This window comes from Ambystoma mexicanum, chromosome 1q (assembly GCF_040938575.1).
Source record: "Ambystoma mexicanum isolate Mex_15411 chromosome 1q, UKY_AmexF1_1, whole genome shotgun sequence".
Taxonomy (NCBI): domain Eukaryota; kingdom Metazoa; phylum Chordata; class Amphibia; order Caudata; family Ambystomatidae; genus Ambystoma; species Ambystoma mexicanum.
The window spans coordinates 1,405,829,749-1,405,857,240 of record NC_090922.1 but is presented as its reverse complement, the minus strand read 5'-3'; the positions used below and the strand labels follow the sequence as shown (position 1 = coordinate 1,405,857,240).

Here is a 27,492-nt window from a genome sequence, read left to right as displayed (position 1 = left end):
GGGCGCCATGAGAGGAAGGGAAAACCTCCTGGCATTCGCCGTTTCTGAGAGCATCATCCACAGGGCTTCAATACAGAGAAGCGCATTGTAGGCAAACGAGAGCTGCGAGGAATGTGGAAGCCAAAAACAGAGGTTGGCAAACTCAGGGAGAAGGAACGAGACACCAAAGAGCCGTTGCATGTTGACCACAGGTGAAATGAAGCACGCCATAGAGAACCGGTGAGTCCACGAGAGGGAAGCTGGGACACTGAGGCACTGAGGCAACCCTACCAAAGGCAAATAAGAATACATGAAGCATATAAGGCAGAATATGAGACTTGATATTTCTAAGAGAGAAATAAAGGAATTAATAAAATATATTATCAAGTTTGCCAGTGCCACCTCCCTTCTGATAGCCTATGAGTTTTCCCCATCAATGCAGTGTTGTGGTTATGTCCTGGAACGCCTTCCCTCTCCTCCACTCTGTGTGGGTTTGGATAGGCCAGTTCCCTTCATCTCTGGAATTTCAGAGACTTTGTGTCCCCTTATCGTTATTACTTTTTCTTTCACAGCCTAAGGTCTGGACACACAGGTGTGTGGGGGGGGGATGGTATACCAGCCTCCAGACAAGCCGGTCACTCTAAGACGACTGTGATGGTGATTTGGGACGGTATAAAAGCATTGTAACATAACATAAAAGTTACAACCTCAAATTCTCACATGCTCAGAACAAATATTAAATACAGTCTTATTTGCACTGCCATGTAAAACTGCCTTCCATACAGCCCCCCCCCCCCTATATTGAAAGATGTCAACAATAATCACTAATGGTTGGGTTGGGGAGGTTGTATATGCCAGTGGGTTGCGGTTTTGGGTGAATATATTTTGGTTGTGGCAGCTTGGTTATTGTATCACTCATGTGAACCTAAATTGAGCATTTAAAAATGTTATGCCTTATGCAATAAAAGCAATCAATGCATGGGTAGGCATGCTGTAGTCTGGGCCCAAAAAAGGGACTGGCTAGAATTTATTTCATACTTGCCCCTCCTTGTGACGAGAAGGATTGGAGGGACTCGCGCATCTGGTGCAAAGTTCTGCCGATGGTTTGATGGAGAGTGCAGATCAGCTAAGCATGATTTTTTAAAAGCACTGAAAAACAGTGTGGGAAATAAGTTCAGGAAATGTGCAAGTTTAGATTTACCTACAAGCTCCTCCTGACTCTCAAAAATAAAGAATATGCGAGAAGTATTTGGTGGGCTTTGGAGTTAGCACTGAGGGGGAAAAAAGTAAAATTTCTTGGCGCTTAGCCAAGTCTGATATTAAGCCAGAGTCAGCACTGCATAATATTGACCCAGGCGAATGGTATAGCCATTTCTGTTCTGTGTATTCGCTCGGATCAAGGTCCTTCGTAAGTGGGGATCCCATGGGTGTAGCCATAGGGAAGCCATGGACTGACTCCCAAGGCATGATGCCATGGAAGTGGAACGGGCGGTGTTTGAACAGAGAAGTGGTAGAGCCCCTGGCCCTGATCTCTTGCCAGTGGATATGCTCAGGAGTCAACCTGGTATCTGGCTACACTTTCTTACTAAGTTTTTCAATTGTGTTTTTTTCAAAAACATTCCTCCAAATAGCTGTAGAGAAGCTGTTCTGCTGCCTATTTTTAAGAAGGGGGACCCAAAGTTACCATCACATTTTAGGCCCTTCTCTCATATTCACTCCCTGGCTAAGATCTATTCACGGGTCATCTTACATCCTTTGGAGGAATGGGTTGATGACTCGGCTATCCTCTCACATGCACAAGGGCTCTCTATGCTTGATCAAGCCTTGAGGTCAGGTCTTTTAATGCGCAAATATGTATCTTGAAATCTGCAACCAGTATACTTAGTATTTGTTGACCTGCAGATGGCCTTTGACCTTGTCCCTAGAGACCTTCTGTGGACAACCTTGGAGAGGTTGCAGATCCCCCCCAAAGCTAGGAAGTGCCATTAGGTCATTGTATTTTGGAACAAGTGCTTGCATTCGCTGGGGGCCTAATGGTGAAATGACAGAGCCAGTTCTTATTGGCTTTAAAGTCAGACAGGGATGTGTGTTGGCTCCCCTTTTATTTTTGTTATATATCAATGATATTGCTTCTGACTTGCATGAAGTGGCTAAGGATGATCCACGTTTGGTTTCTTATAACTGGAGTTTACTTCTTTTCGCTGGTTCTTTTGAGGAAAACCCAGGTGGGGCTCCAAAATCAGCTTGATTTTTTTGTGTGCAATCTATGTGTTGCAAAAGGCCTTTGTGCCAACCAGGCAAAGACAAAGAGGATGGTCTGTGCCCCACGTGGGTGATTTGCTCGCTTAGCAACTAAGTTGTATCTAAATGCACACTTATTGGAGTTGGTGGTCTCTTTTAACTATCGGGGTCTGGCTTTTTCTCGCAATCTAAAATGGTAATCGCAGACAGCAAAGAGCACCGTGACAGACGCACGCCAATGTGGCCTTATGCTAGTATGGTTGCTTGTGGGGGAGGCAATTTCGATACCACTAAAAATGTATTTGATGCAAGTGGTCCCGGCAATGTCCTAAGGAACTGAGTTAGCGGGATGGCCAGATAGTGCATTTAGTCAAGTTTGCCAGAATACATTCTTTAATAGACTGTTGGGCCTGTCCATTAATGCTCCTTCTGTACCAGCTGTGCTTAAAGTAGGGTGAGTCCAGATCAAATACATCATTGTGATTGCTCCTGTGCTGCCCTGGCTGAGGATATAGAACTCAGAGGCTCTTGCTCCATATAGGGATGGACTGGAAGAGCTGCTTTCCTCGGCTGGAGTGTCAAGTGACTCCAATCAAGCAATCCCACTAAGTCAGTGCCTCGTCTGGGACACCCAAGGGAAGCCCTTATTTATATATTTTTGTGACAAGTTATACTCTGGATGATAAACCCTTATATAACTCCCCTCTCTTTGAATCCCCCTGACCTCACCGAGCCAAGAAGTAGGTTTGTTTTGCAATTTAAAAGATTTATTGGAAAAATTAAACAATATATATATATATCACACTTTTATAATAAATTAATATTTGATAGCACCCTTATGAATATAATGTTGATGAACAATAGATAATCTGACACTAGCACACTTCTTTACAATCAATGAGGAGTTAGTATAGGAAGGATAAGGTAGCAGAAAATACTTTTATGGTTTCAAAGAAAAACAATGAGGGAAAAATGCAGCACAGAAATAAACTTGATATGATTTCAACAAAAGATAATATGATCACTTTTTCTTTGACAATTCCCTCCCCCCATGCAAGATAAGGAGATGGAAGGAGAGCACACAATTCTCAGGAATACAAAATGCAATACAAATTGCCAGTTTCCCCCAGCGAGCTTAGAGGAAAACAGGTATGATTTTACAGCAGGCAAGATCCTTTTAAATGTGGTGGCAATGAAGTGAAAAATATGCTGAAAATGCTTTCAATTCCCTCTAGAGGTTCAGGGTGAGTGAGAGATACTTTAAATCAGTTCAGGTCAGCCCTACCAATGATTCAGGGATGGTTAACAGGTTGAAAACGGGATTCAGTAATGGAAGCAAAAGACAGATATTTTTACACGTGGTTGAAATGAAGCAAACTGTCAATTAGCTGCACTTTTTTCTGAGTGCGTCGATCGTGATTACGGAGGAACTATAAGGACTATCAAGTCGGTTGGAAAGCTTAGAATCTTAGCTTTGATATGAAAGTTAAACCACTTTCCTAGCACCTACGATTCCAAAGATACGGATGATTTTATGAAGGTAGTTTTTCAGAAATGAAATAATGATTCAAAATGGCAAAATGACACTTTACAGGTTTAAAATCGGAGAAGGGACACACGATTCTATGATGCAGTTCTGGACAGGTTAAAATGGTTTGGATCAGATTATTTTAGACTAAGAGATTGGTTCTGGCACAGTTCTAGCTGAGTACTCACACTATGAATTTGAAATAGGCCGTCTGGGTCTGGTCAGCAGGTTGGACTGGACTACGGGCGGTTTCTGGTACTGGTTCTCTGGTTCTGGATCTCGGGTTCTGGTCTGGTCTGTGGTTCTGCTGTCGGCACTTCACAGCGGTCTGGTGTGCGGTTCTGCTGGTCTGGATCAAGTGGATTCTGGATACAGCACTGCTTCCTGGGTCTGCTACCGGTTCTGGCAAAAGTTATTGGCAAAGAATCCAACAGCTCGCCCGGCTGTAGGATAGTTTGGTTGGATTGCTGGATTCTGAAGGCCTGCTGAGAAGAGTTCTCAGCTTGTGGGTTAGGTCTTTGCTTTAAGTTCTGGAGTTAAGTTCTGGATCTCTGGATGTAAAGTCTGGAATCTGGATGTGAAGTCGTCCATCAAAATGCTCCACAAGAAAGTGGAAAGTGAATCTCTGTCTGTCCAAGCAGTCTCTTTTTATGTGTTTTGAAAGTGGGTGGGTCGGCTCATTCTGCATGCCCAACCCTCTCATGATTTGATAGGTCAAGGATTCTCTGTGACCTGATTTGAGAAGGGATAGTGTGTCAGAGTGAGTCAGAGTCTTACAGTCTATTTAAGAAACGCCCCTTTGCTTTTACTTAGAAAATTAATTTTCCATAACTACCAGGTTTCCCAGATACACATGTCGTTGGAATTACATGCACATTTCACAGATTAATTTAAGATACACTCTCGCCCAACTCTGATCCCCCTCAGAGCCTGGGTTCACAAATGGCAACATTTTGTGCTTTTTAGTGACTTTCGCCATATTGGTTTTTCCTCAAAATTTACACAGGCCTGCACCCCTTCCCTGAGCATATTACTGGAAATTACTATGTCTCTATCCTAAACACAGTGTCTGCAATATTAATAAATCGCGTGGTTCGGTCCCAGAACACTGTACAAAGTGAAATTTGGGCTCAAATCGTGAGGGCATTTTTCATTTTCAGGATCCCCAAATTGTACATTTCTGTGAGCTTAATACAAGATTTTAGAAGCATTTAACTTAAACATATATTTGCTGCAATAAGAATCCACAGTCCTGTCTGGCCCGCCCCTAGGAACTGGGGGAGTCAGGGATCACATGTCTCTCCTTCTTGGCAGGGCAGCTGTTAGCAGCTACACCCTAAACTGCATTTCTATTCAATTGAAAGGGTCTATTGTGTTGGGTCCAGCAGGCTGCAGGCACGTCCCCTCCCTCTCAATCAACAGGGCCATGTGATATCCTGCCTCCTGGTGTGGGTCTCTGGGGTGTTAAGAGTTCTCAGGAAAGGCATGTCTTTTGAACTTTTAATTACCTAAGACCCCCTTCTGTTCACTGCCCAGTTCTGCAAGACAGCTCTCCTGTCAGGATTTATAGAGCGCCAGCGCCGGTCAGTGTCCAATGCCGGTACTGCACCTATTTTTGACAGCTGTCTTGAATTAATACATTTCAAAAAGAAAGGATTTTACTTGATAGTATATGATCCTTGCTTGACATGGCATTGATGTGGATCTGTAGTAGAGTAAAGTAAAACACTCAACCATAGCTGGATTTGTGTTTGGTGGTTTCGGGCCCATGATCTTAGCAATTTTTGACATTAATAAAAACGGGTTTTGAACAGAACCATCTTTCTTTGCACTGGTGGGTGGCAGGTCAGGGGACCATTTTGGTGTGCGCAAAACTGCACGGTTCTCCTGGATTCTGCCGCAAATGTGGGCTTTTCCGCCATCTTGGAATTCCTAAGCCCACAGCACCAAATGTTGCAGCATAATAGTCCAAACGTGGGTCAGGACACCCAACAAGCCCCCCCCGCATGGCTGCGCTTTGATTTCGAGTCGAGGGGGAGTCGGGTGCAAAGGATGTTTTGATCCACGCGCTGGGATGTCCGCATCATCTTCTTCGGATTCCACAGATGACAAAGTTCAGCATCTTTTCCTCCATCAGGGTGGATCGATCGGTTCTCCTCGCCGGTCCTGATGGGAGTATTGGGCGGTACCCCGGGCCCCTCAGATCTTTGCTCCCGGTCCCCAGGTCGTCTTCTGTGGTCAGTCTCCAGGTTTTCTTTCTCCTAGGATGATAAAGCAAAGTGGCAATACCTATTCGTAGACATTTCTCCCCCACTATTGATATAGTGGGGCGGCATACACATTTTATAAGTCAATACACATTTACATTCTTATTTTTCTTTTAAAACAAGATATAATTAGAAGACATTTTCATTCAAGAATCATAATATTTTAGAGACTATTTGTGGGATATTTTAGGGTTGGAACTGAATTACTTTGGAGTGGCCCCCTGTGGTATTGCAGAGGACTCCTCCATTTGCGGCATTGTGCCTGGGATGGCAACACTTTAACTGATTTATATGGACCCGTTTGTCTTCCCCTTCCGCCAAACTACCTTTGGGGATGCGGATCTTGTAGGCAACTTGGGAGATCTTGTCTATAATTTCAAAAGGTCCCTTCCATGTACGCAAACATTTTCGCTGTTTGGCCTGGTTTCTTTGGAAATTGTATAGATAGACCCGGTCTCCCACATTATATACTTTCCTGGAAGTTTTCAAATCGTAATGGGTCTTCATGCTATCAGCTGATCTTTCTAGATTTCGCTGAGCATAAGCAAAAGCATGTTGGAGGTGTTTCCTTAAATTTTCCACATACTCATGAGTTGTGGAGGCATTTATCAATGTCTGCTCTTGGGTCCTGTAGAGCAAATGCTGGGGAAGCACCATCTTGCGTCCAGTCATCAGCTCAAATGGTGACATTTTAGTTGCAGATGAAGGGATAGATCTGATGGCCATTAGGACCAGAGGTAATCGGATATCCCAACTTGGCCCAGAATCTGCCACAAACTTCTTTAAGATGCTCACTATGGTTCTGTTGTATCTCTCCACTGCACCAGAAGAGGCTGGCCGGAAAGCAATATGTAGCTTCCTTTTAACCCCCAGTATCTCCCACATCTTAGTCATTACTTCGCTGGTAAAATGGCTACCTCTGTCTGACTCAATCCTTTGGGGTAGACCAAAATGCGAAAAGATGTGGTTGATCATCAGGGCAGCTGCTGTTTCTGCCTTGCAGTTTGGGGCCGGGAGACATTCCACCCACTTGGTAAACAAGCATGTGACCGTCAACATGTACTTGTTTCCCCTAGAAGAGCGAATCATGGGGCCTATGAAGTCGATTTGCAAATCTGATCATGGCAGTGTCATCCCCCTCTTTTGGAGAGGCGCCCGGTGTGTGAGGGATGTTGGGTGAAATTGTGCACACACACAGACACCCCTTCAAGTATTGGTCGACGTCCTGCCCCATGTGTGGCCAGTATGCAACCTCTCTTAAGATCTCAAGTGTTATATGAAACCCCCTATGACCGGCGGTGGCCACATCATGAGCGTGACTTAACATCTGGCTTCGGAATGAGAAAGGCACCACCCACTGATCATGGCCAGCTTGGGATTTCCTTACCAACAAACTGTCTTGGATTCGGAAAATCTTTGGACATTTCATCAACACTCTAAGGTCCTCTTTCCCAATGTAATAGGTATCCGTCAGGGGAAAGTTTTCGGGGTCCTCAATGTGTTGGTAAAACTTACCAATTATTGGATCCCCCTTCTGAGCCTTAATCAAATCAGCATCTGGGGTCTCCTTACTCCATTGTGCAGTTGAAAGATCATTGTGAGCATTTGTCTGGGACCTAGTGATAGCAGTGAACTGGATTTCCCTCAACAGGGACTCAATCTCTATTAGATCCCCTTGGATGGCCCCAGTTTTGGCCAGCTGATCAGCTAAATCATTTCCAGTTTTGTCTGGTCCCTCTACTTTGGAATGACCCTTGATCTTCTTCCAGTAGATGGTCATCCCATTCGAGGTGACCAGATCATCAATGTTTTAGGAATAACTTCCCATGTTTCAAGGGTTTGCTATTAGCACATAGCATGCTCCACGAACCCGTTCCGTACATAATCTGAATCTGTGATTATGACCAGTTTGTGGAGTTGATGTTGGACAGCAGTGAGGATGGATTGATGCACAGCCATCAATTCTGCCACCTGACTACTTCGTGGACCAATTTTGTACCCAGTGGAGGGTTCTGGGGACTCCTTCACCCATGCATTCCCTACGTCAGCCACCAGTTCTTTTTCCCTGTTGTCAACATGGTAAGAGCATCCATCCACATAGACAGTGGGCATTCCCTCACACTTGTCCTCTTCAAAGACTTTGTGTGGGGAATTAAGGTATGCCTCCATGTTGTCCTTGATTTTCAGACTTTCGTCCTCAAGACAGTTTTCTCTGGCACAATCATGCAAGTCAGCCAGACCTTGTGCGAGGGGACTCTTCTTGTTTTGCCCATATCTGACCTCCACAGGAAAGCCTTGCATTGACAGGATCCAGGAAGTAATTCGGGATTTACTCACATTTCCGGCCCGGATTCTGTCACTTTGGAGATATTACAGAGGCTGGTGTGGAGCCTCCACTATGATGTGTTCCCCCTGGATGAACGGGCGGTAATTCTTCAATGCCCACACCGTTGCCAGGAGTGCCTTCTCACAATCATTGAATTTTTCCTCCACAGAGGATAAAGTTTTGCTCACATAGGAGATTACTTTATTGACCTTGTCATGCTTTTGATACAATACTGCCATCAAGCACGTATTAGAGAACTGTCTCCAGGAAATACTCCCTGTTTCTGACAGGGTAAGCTAGGCAGGGCGCTTGTGAGAGGCTTCTTTTGAGTTGTCTTACTGCCTCGGATTGTTCTGGACCCCATTCCCACTTGACCCCCCCTTCAAAAGATGAATTAGGGGTCTAGTGATCTCTGCGTAGCCCTCAATGAACTTTCTGCTGTAATTAGTCAGTCCAAGGAGGCTCCTTAGTTCCCGCAAAGTTGTGGGATCCTTCAATTTTTGGAGGGGTTCCACTTTCTTTTCCTGGGGACAGAGACCCTGAGGAGTAATCTCATGCCCCAAGAAATGAACACAGGTTCTACACCACTGTGCTTTCTGAAAGGAAAGTTTTGCTCCGGCGGCCCTCAACTGGGTCAGAACATAACGGATCTCCGCTATATGTTCCTCCACAGTTGAACTTTTGATGAGGACATCATCTACATAAGCCAGGTTACCCCTCGCACCCAGGTCGGGCATGGCCTTATGTAGGAAAATGTTGAATTAATTGCCGGAGTTGAGGTATCCGAAGGGAGTCCGGGTCCATGTGTACTGCTGGCCCCCAAAGGTAAAAGCCAGTTTGTATTGGTCCTCCCTACTGACAGGCACGGTCCAGTATCCATTGGTCAGGTCTATTGCAGTGAATACCTGTGACCCCTGAATCTGGGCCAGCCCTTGGTCAATGTAGGGAAGAGGCCATCGGGAAGTATGTACCCGTTTGTTGAGCTCCCTAAGGTCGGCGCAGAGTCTCCACTGGCCGTTTGGCTTCAATATTCCAAGCACCGGATTATTGAAGGTGCTGTGTACTGGACGGATTATTCCCCGGGACTCAAGGTTCTTAATTATTTCAGTAAGGGACTCCATTGATGCGAGAGGCAAGCGATATTGCTTCACAAACACTGGAGTCATGCCAGGGTCCGTGGGAATTGTTGTTGTGTGGATGTCGGTGCGACCACAGTCATATGAGTCTACCGCAAAGAGATCTTGGAAATCCAAGAAAACTTGTTTCAACTTTTGCTTCTGCTCCAGAGTCACACAGGCATCAGCTAGGTTGACTCTCTCTTCCACCATCTGCCTGAAGCCTGGAAAGACTTCTGGTTTTGCTATCTCAGCGGCCTCCTCCAGCTAGGTTGAGAAGTCCCTGGTCAGAGTGCTGATTTGGACTGGAGGCTTCAGGTGGGAAAGGCAGCCCTCATGGACCTGGAAAATCACCTCATCCCTCCTGAAGTCACAAGTCACATCTTCCTTACCATAAGGGCAGGAAGTGTACACCAGGAAGTTCCCCCCCATGCCGGGTAAAGATCCTGTCTGGTGTTGTATTGTCATCACTGTCACTGTCAAAACAGTCCTTGGGGATTGGTCCCAACAGTTCATTTCCTAAATCAATGGAGAAATGTCGGTCATCAACTGCCATTCCAATAATGCTGCCTGCGGCTAGAGTAATACTCTTTAAGTCGCTGTTATCCACCTCTATTGGAATGGTGTCATGTTCTATGTTGACTAATGGTGTTGGGTTTACCCCCAACTCTTGCTGTTGGAGAGAAGCATTTAGATGAATATAAGCATCAGGGTTTTTCAATTTTTGTCCTCTTTTAACTTTCACTTCCAGGGAGAATTGTCGGGTCCTTTCTGGGATGGTGACTTCCTCTTTAACCTGAATTTCAAATGCATAAGGGAGCAATTGAGCTGACCTAAATGCTTTTTCTGGATCATCAAACCCCATGGGATTATCAGCTAATCGGGACCAAGCTTTGAAGTTTATTAGGTCCAAACTAATGGCAAAGCGATTGAGAATGTCACTGCCTAAGTAAAAGGCGGCAGTGACGTCTTGTGCGACCCAACAATTATGGATTATGCTCTTGTTGCCAATGGAGATTTTGACATACACCTGCTTGGTAGGAGATGTTTGGAATTGGGTGTTTCCAGATCCATTTCCCATTTGTCTATCAGTTTGAATGTGGGAATGGCTGGATCTTTTGAGAGTTGGCGGAACATGGCTTCGCTGATGAGGCTCTTAACATTGTTCACACACACTCGGGTGAGAACAGAGTCCTTCCCATCATTTAACTGAACAGGGATGAACAACTGCTCTCCAATTTTCTGAACATCAACCAGGCTCTGAGCTGATTTCACATCTTTCTGGACTATCGGAGTGGGAATGTCTGATTGTGGATTAGTAAAGAATTTCAGAGTGTTTCCTTCCAGTGTGGAATACCACCTTAAACTGGAAGGAAGGTTGATTTTCAGAAATAGAGAGGACCCCCCATCACCAGTCTGTTGTCCTACTGCTATTACTGTCACATCTGGAATTTGGTTGTTCTAGAAGTAAAATTCTACTTGGTCAGATTTTTGTTCAACCATGTGGCACGTGCCGTTCAAACTAACATGGTTGACACTCTGCTTTAATTTTATTGGTCGGCTAGTCTGAGTCCAGAGGACCTTGTTTACGCAATCTATTAGGGGTGACAACCTTCTCAGGAGGTCATTCCCTAGTAAACAAGGGGTGCCCTCTGGAGTCACTACTATGGCCGGGTGTTTCACCTTGTGTCGCCCAATTTTAATGTCCAAATCTGCAGTCCACTTGACGGGAATTTCCTTCCCGTCAAAGTTCTGCAGTTGTCCAGGAAGAGAGGTGAGAGGAATACGGTAATTCTCCCCCCTTCCTGCATTTAGTTAATCAAAGGCCCTTTCGGACAGAAAGGTAGCTTGGGATCCAGTGTCCACCAGTGCCAAAATTGTACCCTGCCCCTGTACTTGTACCGGGGCATAGTATCTTCCCTCCTTCTCCTCAAGGGGGCACAGATAATGCACATTTTTGGACAACTAGTGGGCTACTTTTCTGGTTTCCGACATTGGGAGAGAAGAGATTTCTGCAGAATTCTGTGGAGAGTCATGGGAACCTGCAAGAAAAAGTTGGCAACTTGAAAGAGGATATTCGAGTTCCCCGGTTCCGGTCCTGGGACGCCCCTCCCTTTTTGGAGGCAGTCACCGGAATGGGTTTGAACCCGGGGATTTTGATGCTGTTGGTTCTGGGATAGAATGATGGGCGGCGACAGCTCAATCCCCACATCTACCCAGTCTATTGATGCGGTTTTGGGTTCCCCTGGTTCCGGTTCTGGGCCGCCCCCCCCTTTTTGGAGGCAGTCATCAGGATGGGTTTGAACCAGGGGTTTTCAGTATTGTTGGTTCTGGGATAGAATGATGGGCGGTGACAGCTCAATCCCCACATCTATCCAGTCTATTGATTCGGTTTTAGGTTCTCCTGGTTCCGGTTCTGGGGGCGCCCCCTCCTTTTTGGAGGCAGTCACCAGGATGGGTTTGAACCAGGGGTTTTCGGTCTTTTTGGTTCTGGGATAGAATGATGGGCGGCGACAGCTCAATACCCACATCTACCCAGTCTGGGTTGGAATCCCTTGGGACCCATTTTTCCTTGGGAGGAGTTCCCCCATCTCTGAAGGAGAAGATCCTTTTCCAAGGATCCTCTGAGGATCCCTCTCCCTCAAATTGGAAGACCCGTACCTCCTCCAAAATGGGTCTGTTTGGGTCCTTTGTTTCTCCTACCTCCTCTCTGCTCCTTGGGTGGCAGACTTTCAGGGGTAGGAGATTTTGTTTCCGGTTCCTGTGTTTCCAGGGGCTGTTTACAAGTGGGGAAGGAAGCTTCCTCCAAGGCTTTACACCCCCCTTCCCCTTGTTCCTCCTCCCTGGGAACCGGTGGGTTGTCGGGGTGCTGCCCCTGTCATTGTTCTGGAGCACCAGGCCCAGAGTTTGGGGCATTCTGCATTGACATGCGCATCTGAGGGTTCTGTTGAGCCCTCAGTATGTGACCCATATCCCGTGCCATATTTTGGACCTGGCGCTCTAACTGTAAAACCCGCTCAGGCTGATACGGGGTTCTATTTTCTCCCCTGGGCTGATCCCGGGAAGGGTAGCTATCCCTTCTCTGGTAGTACCCCGGGTTGGGAAGATTTGGGTACCCCTCCACCCTTGGCCTTCCCTCCCCGGATTCGGTTGTCTGGGCTAAGGGAATTGGGGAAAGAAGGGGATGATTTTGGGGCTGGAAGTTGGGTGGATACCTGGGGAACAAGTTCTGCCCAGGATTTGGTGAATTTCTGCCCTCCTGGGGGAAGTGCGGAGGGAAGTTCCCTGGGTTGGGCGCTTGGTTGGATTCCCCCCTTGGGCCGGAGGAGTCCACACATAACCCAGGATTGGACTGTTTCCCTTATAGCGGGGACTTAGATAGTCAGGGGAGTGAGGGACCCTCCTTGGCTCCCTGTCTGTGACTGGCCCGAGGCCTTCTGGGCTTAGAATTATTCGGTGCAGGCAGGTTTTTAGGCCCCCATCTCCAAATCTAACACGGGGGTAACCTTTACCTCTGCCACCTTGGCAGCAGCAGTGGTGCTGTTGGTTTTGGGGGTTTTGGGCTGATTCTTATTTTCCACTGGTTTCTGCACCTCATAGATGCGGGTGGCTCGCTCAATGATCCAGTCTAAAGACCTTTTCTCATGAAAGTCTCTCACGAGCTGGGTCATTATGTATTTGGGTAAGGCATGGAAAAATGTATTAACAAATTCTTTACTGTCCGTGCGTACCCTTTTTGTAGTCTGCGCAAAAGCACGCTTTAACTCCTGCACAAATTCTTGTGGGGCCTGATCCTCCACACATTGCAAATTGTAGGCTGCCTTGCGAGCCTCTTGGGGATTTCTGTGAACAGAAAAATCTTTCAAGTTGGCCGCCCTGTAGGTGGACCATCTTGAATGATTTTGGTCCTGCAGCCCCGGAAAGAAACTGGAGTATTCTGGGGAGAATGTCCATTTTACATACTGAATGCAGCTACTGCTGTCTTTCAAATGGAAAGTCTCCATAATTTGCTCATAAAGCTCCCAATCCCAATTGGGAATAAAGTGAAAGATAGTGAGCTAAAGACTCTGGGTAAGTCTCTCATAACCAGGACTAATGTCTGGCAGAGGGACTCCCAGGACCCCCCTTGTTAACTTGCATATTTAAGTAACTTTGGGTCTCACCCTAAGTTACTAGGGGAATCCAGACGTGGACCCCGTGCTCATTATTCTTAGAGAGTCACAGCTCCTCCCTACTGATGAGGTTCAGAGGAGAATTGCCTAGCATTTCGGTGCTGGACTGTCCCAGGGCAGGACAAAGACTGATATGTTTGGGATATTTCTTCTCTGTGAAAGATAGTGAGCTAAAGACTCTGGGTAAGTCTCTCATAACCATGACTAATGTCTGGCAGAGGGACTCCCAGGACCCCCCTTGTTAATTTGTATAAAACACAAATATTTACACCATATACCATATCAATTCCCATGCTCCCAATACTACCACTGTTCTCCAAACAAGGTAAATATTTTAAAGTTCATGCTAGCGAAATCAACATTTCAATTTTGAATCACAACATAAAGGTTTTCAATCATATACCTTATTAATTCCATAGTCCCAGTACTACCAATATTCTACAAAGTAGACATTCTGGGGCTTGCATATTCGAATTTGGGGCGATCCGTCCCAAATGATAACAACCTGCAGAATAACCAATTCTAATAAGCTCCAAATTTAATTCCGGTGATTCACAAGAGCTACTCATGAGAACAAATAATTATAATGCAAGAGAGAAGTTTCACCTCTCGTTCCATCCAAAGGCTCCCACTGTTTCTTCAAAATAAGACTTAATTAGGGTATGATCATAACTGTATCATTTCAATGACCACTGTCTTCCTCCTAACAATAAAATGTATCCAGAGAGTGATCATGAGTGTCAGCTCACGTTTTTATTTATACAATGTTAAAGTCTTAGACTAACCACGAACATCCAATCATCTAAGTCAACCCAGTTTCTTGTGTCAAATGCTGAAGGTTAGTATAATGCTCCACATAAAGGATTGTTTGAGTTAGGTAAATGGATAAATGTGTAACCAGTGAAGTAAAAGGTCACTATTAAAATTGGGTATGTTTAACTGTATACCTAAGGTTTATCTCCTTAAAATTGCTTATGTCAACAAAGGTAATCAAATGAATAACACACCTCATCGTGGAGGTGTGTATAGTATTCTTTTATTTTTTTTTATTGTGAATTAGTTTACAAACAAACTTTGAACACAATCCAGATAAAAATAGACGGCCATCATTGTTAAAAACAAAGTTAATTGTCTGCATTCAATCCTCAAAATTTTATAATTCGAACTCCAATTAATTTTATTTTTCATCGCTTCTTCTAAAAAGTTTATTCTGGCACACGTTAATTAATCCTATTCAGTCTCCTGTGAGAAAATGTTTCCACCAGTCTTCAGCGGATTTCATGTTTCCAGTATTAACATATTTCCAGAGAAAGAGTGTTCTTCTTTCCGTCAGTTCTTTGCACTCAATCATTAAATGTCTTGTCATCTCCTTATGAGTTTTATCTCTGCACATTTTGCAGTCTCCATTTTCTGTTCCCCTTTTTCCGGTCCGCCACAGGTATTCATTTGTTTGATTAATGTTTAGTCTAATTCAGAGTAATTGATCTTTATGAAATTTGCTTGGGAACTGTCGAAGATATTTTGGTATTTCATTTAATCATCACCGATTGTTTAAATGTCATCTTTTCTTCGTGAGTATGAATCCAGTCTAAACATTTTAATTTATCTTTCACTTTGTCTGGATTTGTAGCTAACATCTCTATTGTTGAATTTAAAATGTCAAGTTGATTATTACATTTTTTTTTTCAATTCATTCAGCAGTACTGACCCTTTTCCTTTACCTTCAGCCTTCAAAAACATATAGGGTAGCGCTTGATTAACTTCCATTATTTTCCTTAATAAATTTAAGGATTTCCATATAGTCACAGAATGGAGAGACTGTAGCCCAAGTTCCTTTGTTATTAGCGAAATTGGCGAATTATTTGGTAATTACAAGATCTTCCTCCAGAACCTGCTTTCAGATTTTGGCCAAATGTCTTGATCCATTTTAAACATTGCTTCACCACCGTAAGTTAGACACAGTATTACTTTTTGTTGGTAGAAACTTCTTAAAGGTATCATTGTGAATTTCCCATATTGAAAGTGTAAGATGCTGCCTTGTGCTGCCAAGGAAAAAACATTCTTTATTAGTTCGGCCACCCATGGTAATTCTGACCAAGTGATATTGAACTGGGTACTGATTCAAGCTCTTTGCCACACATCCTCCATGTGAATCTGTCTTTTTTCTTTACTTTTGTTATTACAATTTCAAGAATCCTTGTTTTATCGCTGTTGATCTTCAAATCATTTATTTTCATGTACGCATCAATATTATTTAAACTCCTTTGTAGGCCATTTTCTGTTTTGTCCAATATCACGAGATCATCAGCATAGACCACTGCCTTCATTTTGGTTTTGTTTATTATTGGTGGATTTAAACTGTCATCCTTTGTCATTTCCGGCAGTTCTGCTATATATAGCTTAAAAAGGGAGGCCGCAAGCAGACAGCCCTGTTTTACACCCTTTTCTGCTTCTATTTCTTTTGATAAATTGCCATCTTTATCCAACAGCACCTTTATTCTCCTGTTTCGATGGAAGGCAATGATCTTAGAGAGTATCCATTCAGGACAGTTCCATTTGTACAGTTTTTCCCAAAGTTTTCATCTATTTGCACTATCGAATGCTTCTTTCAAATCGATAGAATCAATGTATAACTTTGTGTTAGTTCTTATTGCTTCCATTTTTGCTAGTGAAAGAATAAACAGATAATTCTGTTCCAGTGAGCTTGGTGAGTCCGGTTTGTGTGGGGTCTTTGTTTTGGCTGCCCAGGATGATAATTGTTCTTGCAAGTAAGACGCTAGTATTTTCCCGGGAACATCTAATAAGGTAATCGGTCTATAATTCGAAGGTTCTGTTCTGGGGCCTTTCTAATAGATTGGAATTATTTATCCCAATGTCCGTGAATCTGGTAATGTTCTAGCTGTTGTGATTTGGTCATAAATTGTCTCTAGCAATCCTGCCCATTCTTTTGGGTTACGTTTTAAGGTCATATTTGATAATCCGTCAGGTCCTATGGCAGCAGAATTTTTTAGTTTGATAATTCTTTTACAAATTTGCTTTGCCTTCAAATCATTTTCCCAGCTCATTATGTCCAAGAAGTAGACGATTCTTGGGAAGTAATTACTTGTTCCTAAAACTTCGAGAAGTGTTCCATCCATTTCTTTTCCGGGATTACATTCTCTGACTTTTCTGGTTGATAGTTAGGTTATTAATAATTTTTTTATGTGGATTTATCTTTTAGTGCTAATAACATATGCTTACCTTGTTCCTGAGCTCTCTTCTTCTCAAAACTTATTACCAAGTTCTTATATTTTTGCTTCAGAATTCTCACAGCATTTGTCATTTCAGTGACTGATTCGCGCCTTGAAACACTTGTGTATAGGCACGTTACAAATGCCATATCATATCATATCATACATCTCTTAATTCACTCGACCATTTCTTTAATACTCTATGATAAATTATCCTCTTTTCCACCAGAGTCTTACTGTATTGATGTTTTGGCAGCAGTAATGGTTGTTTAAGGCCAGTTTTTATTTTCCGATAATCAGCTAATAGTGGTATGTAGTCCCGCATCATTTTTTTTCCTGTGTTTTTTCGAGATAATTATATTTGAAGCGGTCCACATCTTGTTTCCTAAATCTTAGGTGAGTGAACCTGAATTTATTTCAAAACTGGGTAGAGTTACTGTTTCCACACTTTTGATCCTTTCCCTTCCCATTTTAATTGCTCTGGTTTATGGTCGCTATATGAAGTTTCCAGTACTTTTAACTGTTGAACTTCATATAAATGGTCCCTTGAAACAAATATGTAGTCTAATATAGACGTGTGAGTGCCATTTTTCCAGGTCATCATTCCAGGGATATCACCTACTGTTTGTCCTATCAGTAGGTATACATTTTCGTGATATCATTAAATTCATCCAAAGATCTTCCTTAGAAGACATATCGTATTGTTTAGTCTTACCAGTGATTTTCGAAGTACCTTGTTGCATCAGCCACTTAATATTAAAATCTCCACAATCCAATACTATTGTATTAAACAAGGCTGTTTGTGCCTTGTCTATTAGATCTCCTATACATTTAAGAAAGTCTGATGTTTTGATTTTCATTGCATCCCAATATAAATTTAGGAGTAGTATGTTATGTATAGTATATATTAAAAAGGTAACGTGGTTCACTCAGTTCTGAAATGGAATTCTTGAAACTCTTCCCCTGTTATAAACAAAATGGTGGTATGTATCAAGATAATTTCTTCTGCCTCGATATTAGTTGATACCCCAAATATAGGATGTGTAATGGTGAATTACGATTGACATCTCTTAAAGGACGTCTAGTACTCTGCTGCGCAGTACCTGGTGCTGTCTTCTAGAAGTCGCTAAGAAGTCTAAAAAACAAGATGGCCGCTATATAAGACTGTGTGCCATCAAAGCATGATGACATCAGCCCGTTATGACAATGATGACATCATCAATTTAAACAATACATTATCGTGAGTATAGATTGCAATAAACTGACGGATCCTGTTCATTAGCAAATATCGTTCGCATTGCTTGCTGAGTCTTAAAAAGAGTTTTATGTGTCCAAAAATAAAGACTGTGAAACCTGCTTATTGAAGGAGCTCATGTTGAACCAGATTTTGTTGTATTCCAATGCCAACTCAAACAAAGTTCTTAAGAGTATATTATTTTTTATAAAATTCTATACATTTAAGAAGGGAAAAACAAATCCTTACCATGTGATGTGATGTTCAGCCTAAAAGTCAAATCCCTCCAACTAACCCTCTACTGCTAATCAAACCCACTCAAACACACCAGGGAATGTTTATATGTCAAGAAGTATAATAAATAATATCTGAAAATGAATTACAGGTCAATACCGATGTCTAGGGTACAACTAAAAATTGTTAATATACATACTAATCCCTCTCTGGGGTGTACAATCGAAACCACACAATGGTGGTGTCAACCCCTGCATTTGCTGGTCAATACAGATTTATAGGGTACCACAAGCTTGATAATATCGATACTACTCCCTATCTGGGGCGTACAGTGTCCACCACCTAATGGTGGTGTCAATCACTGTATACTGTTCCATACGACATGGGGTGTGGCATAATCATGAAGCTTAATCTGTTTGCCAGTAGTCTGGTATCTTATGCTCCTCGGTTGCACCAACATATGCTAACATCTTTATGTTTAATTTCGAGACGACATACATGTTAAAGACGCAACCTTGATTGTATAAAATAATATTTTGAAGAAGGTATATAGATGATGTGTTCACAATTTTGGAAAGGATCCAAACTAAAACTCTTACAGTTTTTTTTTTAATCTGAATAATTGTCACAAACACATTAAATTAAATAATATACACGTTGCAGTTAATGTGGCACCTGGCATCTTAGGTTTATCCAGGCAGCCTTCATTCTAAAGGAAGAAGTAACTGGCCAAAAGCCATGTCACAAATAAAGTTCAAAAACACCTCTCTCTATTCTCAAAATTCAACATAAACCCCCTCTCCTCTCCGGAAAACTTCAAGCAACTATGGGAAGCAAACATTGAGATGCATCAGGTCCCAAAGAGGGGACCCATCTCCTTGCTATCCATTCACGATCATACACCAGTTTCATAAAAACTCTCAATGGTAACCAAGGAAACAATGGGACGGCTAATAGTAAGGTTAATTCCCATAAAAGAGAATGTGTCAAATGAAACCTCTTCCATTCCCACTCTGACAATATGGTGGGGAAACTGCACTATGTGCTGGGCTTCGATAAAGGAGCTGGAGTCCAGATTTTGAATACAATGTTAGCATCTGCAAAAGAGGAGGAACAGTGTCTCCAAGTCGTTCCTCAAGATGTGAATCCACTCTGTGGCTTTAAGACCGCTGCACAAAATACAGGCACATGAAGTGAATCTTAATGTGAGTGATTTACAAAGTTAGCGATGGCTTTTAAAACTAGTTGTGTTTGGGCGTCCTGAGTGTTGACTATGGAAATCCCTCCACTACAACCAGTTTCTCTTACAAAGATCTTATGAAAACTAGTCTGCTCTCCTTTTTGTGAAGTGTTGCTAACCGGTGAAATGGTAATTGGCATTAATGGAGAAGAGGAGGTGCGATCTCCAGATCCTTTCAGCAGCACAAAATGCAAATGAACGGTTGCATTTTCTATCACTTTTCACCATAAACTGAACTTTTCTTTTAATTTAGCCGCTTTATGCACCTTGAGGCGTATAATTTACATTCTAGCATAACATCCTCGAAAACACAAACATACTATTCTAGCCTTATCCATCATAGATACCTGGCAAGTATTTGCCTCTACTCCTAATACCAATGTTGTAGTACCACCACTACCACCACTTATACATTTCCTGGTAGTCATACTGGCACCAATGCTACTACTTCTGCTACTGCTGGTAACTACTGCTACTTCTTCTAGTGATAGCAGTATTACAGCCACTGCTATCAGTACTATTACTATTAATTGAAATGGTAGTAGTAGTACTACAAAGGGTACTAGTGTATTCCCCACACGGCCCTCAGGCGGTTGTTTCGGCATCTACTTTGACCTGGTCTCTGGCCTTCTGTCCCACAGAACTCGGCCCATGACCCTCCCCTTTATTGGAGGTAAAAAACGTTGGAGTCATTTTCTCTGCTTCCTTTTTGATGGATGGCCAAGTTGGGGCCCTTTGTAAAACAGCATTCTATTAACTTTGGGTGATTCGCAAAGGTTCTTCTGTTTCTTCCGGTCCAACTTTGGCCTTTAGTTATGGCCTCCCTAGTTCTAAATCGGCTGGATTATTGCAATTCTCTTTTCTTGGCCCAACTTTTGTATCTCCTCAATCGTCTGCAGCTCCTTCAAAACTATTCTGCACTTATTTGCACCGGTACCCCGTATGCTGCCCATACCTCCCCCATCCTTCGATCTCTACACTGGTTGCCAGTTCTCCGGCAGATTCGATTTAAATCGCCGGTGATAGTGCATCAGGCTTTTTATGGTTCTGGTGCTGAGTATATCCAGGAAAAATGCTGTCTCTCTGTGCCCTTCGCGATCTGCCGTCTAATGGCTCCTGTCTTCTCGTGATTCCTCGTTACCAGTTTGAGCTGGTGGGAGGGCTGCTCTTTCGCTGTGGCAGCCTCCAAGTTGTGGCACTCCCTGCCGGTTTCACTAAGGGCTACAAAAAACCTCCTTTCTTTTCATTGGCTGTTAAAAACGTATCTGTTCTAATTACTGTTTTGTGTCAGCTAGTTCTCAAATCCACCCGGTTTACATTAGCGCCAAGATGCTTCAGCGTGCGTGTGCTCTATAAAATCAATTAACATAACATACTAGAAATAGTACTGTAGATACTTTATAACTACACTATTAGCTGGTGGTGGTAATATTACTAATACTGTAATAGTATAGTTACTTATACTATTACTACTCATAGTAGGACTACTACTGTGTGTGGAAAGGATACTGCTACTATTGCTGATGTTAATCATAGTATGCTTAGTAGTAGTAGTACTATTTTGTTATTGAGTTTGATGCAGCTACACTACAAGAATGTTAATAGGACTACTACTATTTATAATACTAGTGTCACACATACTGATATTGTTAGTTCTATGACTACTATTAGTAACACCACTACTAGTAGTAATATGGCCAATAGTACTGGTGCCGCAGGATTATACATAAATAAACTTGCTGGTGTAAAGAAAGGCAATGCAATCTCTTGTTTTGTATCTACGGTGCTATCAATGATCTGAAGATGGCACATGCTCTCGTTCTCTGATGTCACTTCCTGCTCTATGGACTGTGGCAGTTCGCAAAACAGAAGACAACAGCGAGAAACATGCTTAAAGAAAAGTTCAAAGGAAGATAGCTAGAAATGTTTTTTAGCTGGAAAATCTGCAGAATAAAAACTATTAACAGTAAGTACCGCTGATTTACACAGTGATGAATTTGAAATTACATAAGGAAGAGTGGCAGTTCTTGGCTGATTTCAAGAAAGTGTGGTCTGTAACACCACACAAGGTCAGTAGTTGTGTAAGTATAGCAGTCATTCACCAGACCTGCAAAAAACACACCACAGAACAACACTGGCAAAATGAAAATGCGGCACAACGTACAAGCAACCAAAAAGTGTCTATTTTACATTGGGCTGCATGTGATGTGACTACAAAGAATCTTGGGGAAGAGGACCAAGAACAAGAATTTAAGTTAGTGAGTGGAGGGTTTGTTATATAGTGTACATGTTTTCTCATGCCTTCCTGGATAGAACATTGACAGCAGGTTGTGAGATCAAAGAATGTTATGATGTAGAATGCTATGTTATGAGTAAAGTTCAGTTAGAGGATGGCCAAGTATGGGGAAGACTGCAGCCCCTTAAGCTGTTAGTATAATAAAGCCTTTCACTTATATGATGCCTCAATTGACTTAATTATATTGGCGATGAGCTGCTACCTGGGGTTGCAGTGAGGCAGCAGTGTGGCCCATGGAGCGTAGTTGTCGGCTCATGGTCTTGAGGTTGCCCGGGGTGATGTTGGGTGTCCTGTGCTGCAATCAATCTGGCTGTATTGTAGCTGTTGGTCATCCGGATCTCAATTAGCACATTGGAGTGTAGTTCACTTGCGCTATAACCTCATTTTGGACATGCTGGAATCAAGCTAAGCTGTTTCACCTGTGACTTATTGAGGGCCAAACTGAGCTCCTCTCGCTCCTAAGTACCCCATATGCATGGCAGAGGCCTTCCAATGACACAGCAGAGGCTTCTGAGAGAGCTTGTGGCCTGAGGGGTGTGGTGCACGTATCAGTGCAACCCCCACCCACAGGGTACAGTGATGCAAAGCAGAGTGGGCAAAGCACAAGCATATGGGGAGTTGAAGGTTAGCAAAGCCATAGTGAGCATGCAATCGTCTGTGTGACCTAGGAGAAAAGGACCTTTTTGCATACACATTTGTGGAGGCCTATTGTTTGATTGTTGTTTCTATAGCAACCAGGCCAACAGTGAGTGCAATGGTTGACGTAATCATCACTCATTGCTGAGATGGTTCATTTATGTGTGCGAATTGAAACAGGAAAGTTAAGGGTACTGTAGAGAGTGTGGCCACAGCCAAGTTTACATTAAAGTTGACATTAAGATTGAACAAGCAAAGACACAGCCAGCAGAATTTCATATTCAGAAGATAAGTGAACAATTGGAAACAGAGCACACAGGATTGCCATTAAAGTGACATGGCTAACATACCTGGGGCAATGCTGTTTTTACCCCAAGGGAGGACCAGTTATTTGATGGAAAGACTGGAAGGGGGACTGAAATATGTCCTCCCTGCATATGGGCCAAATTATTCAATGGAGAGAAAAAATGGTCTTTTATATCATTGTCTGGGTCGTGGGGGGCAGGGTATGTTCAAGAGGCTCCTGGAGCCTACAGTGGGGGATGGCTTGGTCTTGAGACGATTTGAGACCAGTCTATTGAAACTTAACATACATTATGATGAGGGCACAACATTCTTACAAAATATTGCTTTGCCACCAGGGAGCAAAGAAAAGGTGAGACTATTGAGGAATGTATCATGGCTTCAAGAGGTTTGGCGGTCAAATGCCAGTTTAAGCTGTATTGTCTAGAAGAACATTTGCGAGACCAGTTAATGATAAAATGTGCCAAAGATAAAATATGTGAGGAACTATGGAGAGAGAAGGACCGAGATCTCGACAGACCCGTCGAAATGGGCAAACAGGTGAGACAGACAACATCTTTCATTAAGGAGATGGCCAAAGAAAATAGGGGCATCAAAACACAGGCCACCTAATAAAGCCAAAGCATTCTATTAAAGAAATAAAAAAATGCTCAAAAGATTGATGCCACCAAACAGATAAGGTTGAAAAAAAACAATATACAATCTGGCTTTGCCATTATCAATAATAATTTACATTCAATTGCAATATTCATTTTTACAAGAAGATATTCATTAGATAATAGAAAACCTCGTTATTTACAATTCCAGTATAAGCATTGATTATCGTGTAACAGTGATCCCACTGTCGCATATGTTCACAATTTTGGCAATTACACCATACAAAACCAAAAGAGGTATCCATAATTCTTGTGGAAAAAACTTAGTTCATTGAAACCAATTGTTTTTTTTGCTAATATTAAAGTAACAGAAAGAAAAAGCACTAGTCAATCGCCATTTTCAGAAAGAAGGACATAGAGTAATTCCTAATTACATATTTTATTATTTCAGCACGAGATCTCAAGGTGGTAAGGAATAGTGGTTGGCTTGCCCTGTTTTTATGTTTTAAACATTAGGATAAGAAGAATGATCCATGATTATGGGTCTGTAAAATATTTCACATTGACAGTTTCAACAGGAGTCAATACGGTGTTTAAGCCTGTGTAAAATAAAGTGATGGACCAGTCTAAGTATATTGGTATATTGATATGATTAAAGACACGAACAATCTAAACTGAGATGTTCACTAATGGGGATACATAATAGACTTACTTAATGGAGTTCAATCTCTAGAGATGTGGGAAAGATGGTCGTGCTCGAAAGTCTGTAGGCATACTGCTACGTTACCGTAGTATCCACGGATTCTCCATTAGGAGGAGAGAAATGCCGGTGTGGCTTTTTTCTTTAATCTGTTGAATCGCAGAAACCCAGTTTAGGATCTAAAAGATTCTCTTAAGGTAAAAAAAGTTCTGGCTGAGGGCCGTTGTCAGCATACTTACAGGTTTCTGACTGTATGACTCGACTGGAAACAAGTACCGTCCGGCTCCGTACGCTGGGAAATACAGAGTGTGAGACTAGGTTACAAGATGGCCGTATTTGTGGATAATGTAAACCAGACGTCATCACGCGGTGTGCGTTTATGATGTCACGAATGTAAACAAGGAGACGGGTGTGTGACGTTGAGAAAGGATTCAATCGAAACAACATACTAGATAAATATCTTAGTGCCATGGTGTAATTTGTAGATGCGATCGGATACGACCCTATGGTGTATATCAATATAAGGGATCTATAGTAGATGAACATTAAAAACAAAGGTAAAAATAAAGGATTCGGCTTCCAGTGTGTTCCAAAGAGTGATGCATGGCATATTGGGGGGTGTGATGGTAAGCATGTGTGCAAGAAAATGTCTAGATATATGGAGAGGGGATAGTGTCAAGATCAAGCTTCCCAGATGTAGAAGGAAAGTTGATTCCAAATATTCTGGTTTAAAGACTGTGTGGCAGGATTATAAGAATGCTGTGCAGTTGGAGGTAGACGAGGTCTGGAACAAGGAGCGACTTACAAAAACCTACTGATTACTTGCCTCAATCTCCCTCACGTTTGATTTTGTGTTTCAGTTCATTGTTATATGTTACATTCATTATGTTATCTTTCTCCCATCTGCTCTGCCAGTGTTGTTTGGTTTAAAGGGAAGGAGGTGCGTTATATAGTGTAAATAGCTTCTCATGCCTCCTGGATAGAACCTTGACAGCAGGCTGTGAGATCACAGAATGTTATGATGAAGTAGAATGTTATGTTATGAGCAAAGGTTAGCTAGAGGCTGCCCAAGTATGGGGAAGACTACAGCCCATTTAGCTGATAGCATAAGAACACCGTTTCACTTACCAGATGCCTCAATTGACTTCATTATAGGTTTCTCCATGCTGAGTGTAGTAGAGTGTGCATGTACCATTGAAATATCCTTGTCAGTCTGAGGAAGTAGTGTCAAATCAACTATCAACATGAACTCTTGCACAGTATTTCATGGCCCCAACACCGATAACGATAAATGATCATGATAATGGAAGAACATTGAAAGATGTTGCATCATTTTGCCTGTGAGCAGTCTGGCAGCGGCCTTCTCTAATATCAGGGAATATTGATCGGCATTATTGTCTTCACTTCTTTACAGTAAAGGTGATATCGTGGATCCAAACCTGAAATCACAGATATTCAATTATAGACTTCCAAACTGGATCAAGAGGACAGTGGCCGCCATTTTGAGACCGGTGGTAAGTAGCGTAAACCAGTATATGACAATGTGTGTCTTCTTCCGCCAAAATGAGGCATTTCACCTTATTTATATCTTATACATTATACTAACTGATTGGAAAAGAAACATAAACATTGATATGGATTCAATATTGAAAAAAGAAGCTGCGGGTACAGTGACCCTCAATGGCAATGCAGATCGGAACACAGTGGTTCAAGACACTCTACTCATGCAACAAAAAAGCACTCCTGTGATGAAGAATGCAAGGCTTACACAAAGAAAGAAAACATGCACTGCATTGATACCACTAAGTGTTTCTGGAAGGGGGGAATTAGGATCACAAAGAAAATAAAAGGCCTCAGCAGAGATTGCGCATAGTCTTATAGTCTTAACTGTCCCTCAGAGCTTTAGCAGTGGACTCTGAAAGTACACTCTTATTCTGAAGGACACATCAAAGATGAAATGCTTTCTAGAAAATGTGTTACGGTCCTCCCTTAGAGCTCCAAGGCTCCTTAAAAAGCTGGGACTGGAGAAGACCTATATAGCATGTGTAAACCTGACAATTGCAAAGAGCAAAAGGACAAAACTAGCCACTGGTACATGGAGTTAGGGATGTCACTGTGTGCTAATGATTCCTTCAGAGATTAGAGTGTCTAGGTATAGGTTGTACAGATTCTCATTCTTTGGCTTCCCGAAGACAGAAGGATGAAAGGACTCGACCTACCAGCCCCTGGATAGTAGCTTGGAGGGAATGGCACCAAGTCACCAATTACCTTTGTAAATAAAGACAATGTAATCAAATAATAATATCCTAAACAGGAGGTGTGCATCCCCAAACCATTGTGGTCAATGTAGGCAGTCATGAGGCCGAAGGAATACCAGAGGAAGCAAAGACAGCTATTAAAGTGGAAGGGTCTTTATTAAGGACACATAAACTTACATTTTTGGAAAGGCTATTTATTTTATTTATTTATTTTTTACATTTGTATAGCGCACAAAGCAGCCCTAAAGCTGATGAACAAATCATGTCAGTATGAACAAATACATTGAAATAATTGTCCTTATCGGATCATAGTCCTTTAGTCCTTGCTTCTCTCATTCATTGATTTCCTATTTGGTGCAATTTGAAAAGTTACTTTCGTGCATGGGTTTTAAGTGCCTCACTTTTCTTTCTTATACATGCATGGACTTTTACTCCTGGGGGACTGCGGCATCCAACCCGCAAAATACTGCCCTAGTGGGTGGAAGTAGTCTACAAAGCCCAAGTCGCGTTCCAGTAGATGTCAGCCCAATTCTCTTCTTGTATCTCTGCATTGCTTCTCCTTGCTCTGAGAGGATCAAAATACACATTTGAAATGTCCTGCCTTTCTGGGGACTTCATGGGGATGGGCACAAAGGTGGTGGCCTCTCTCTTCCAGAACCTCAAGGGCAAACTAACAAGGGTCTGAAAGTTCTTGGATTCAAATCACGAGCCTCTATGACCAAGTGTGGTTGCTGGCCCTGGGATGCCTTGGATGAAATACCCACAAGGATACAGAGGGATCTAGGGGTCAGGGAGTTCCTCTAAGTACCACCACAGGGACCTACATCATGGCCGGGTGGGGTTCCCGGCAACCAAGGTTTCCACAGCCCCTCCACTAGCCTAAATAATGGGACCTAATCACAGTGGCCATCTCTGATTTCTAAAACATGATTTGAGAAAATGTGACTAGACTTTGGGGAGCAATGAAGAGCGCATAAAAGCCTCATGACTTGGGCGGGCACCATTCCCTTACCTTCGAGGTTGTAAAGGCTAGGCTGATAAACTGCTACCATTCACTGCTTTAAAGGCTTCCAATCTCTTGGACCTCCAGCAGTGAAACAGTAGGCAGAAAAAAGCCTCTCTCCAGCCCTTTTCAAA

General features: G+C 42.6%; 1 protein-coding gene across 1 annotated transcript in view; it reads left to right on the top strand.

Annotated features, from left to right (window-relative positions):
- Positions 1-27,492, top strand: part of LOC138548298 (vitamin D3 hydroxylase-associated protein-like) — a 428,655-nt gene that overhangs the window by 271,728 nt on the left and 129,435 nt on the right. The window contains exon 10 of the mRNA XM_069642266.1: positions 25,512-25,611. Within this exon, the coding sequence (XP_069498367.1) occupies positions 25,512-25,611 (100 nt within the window). The remainder of the gene's footprint in view (positions 1-25,511; positions 25,612-27,492) is intronic.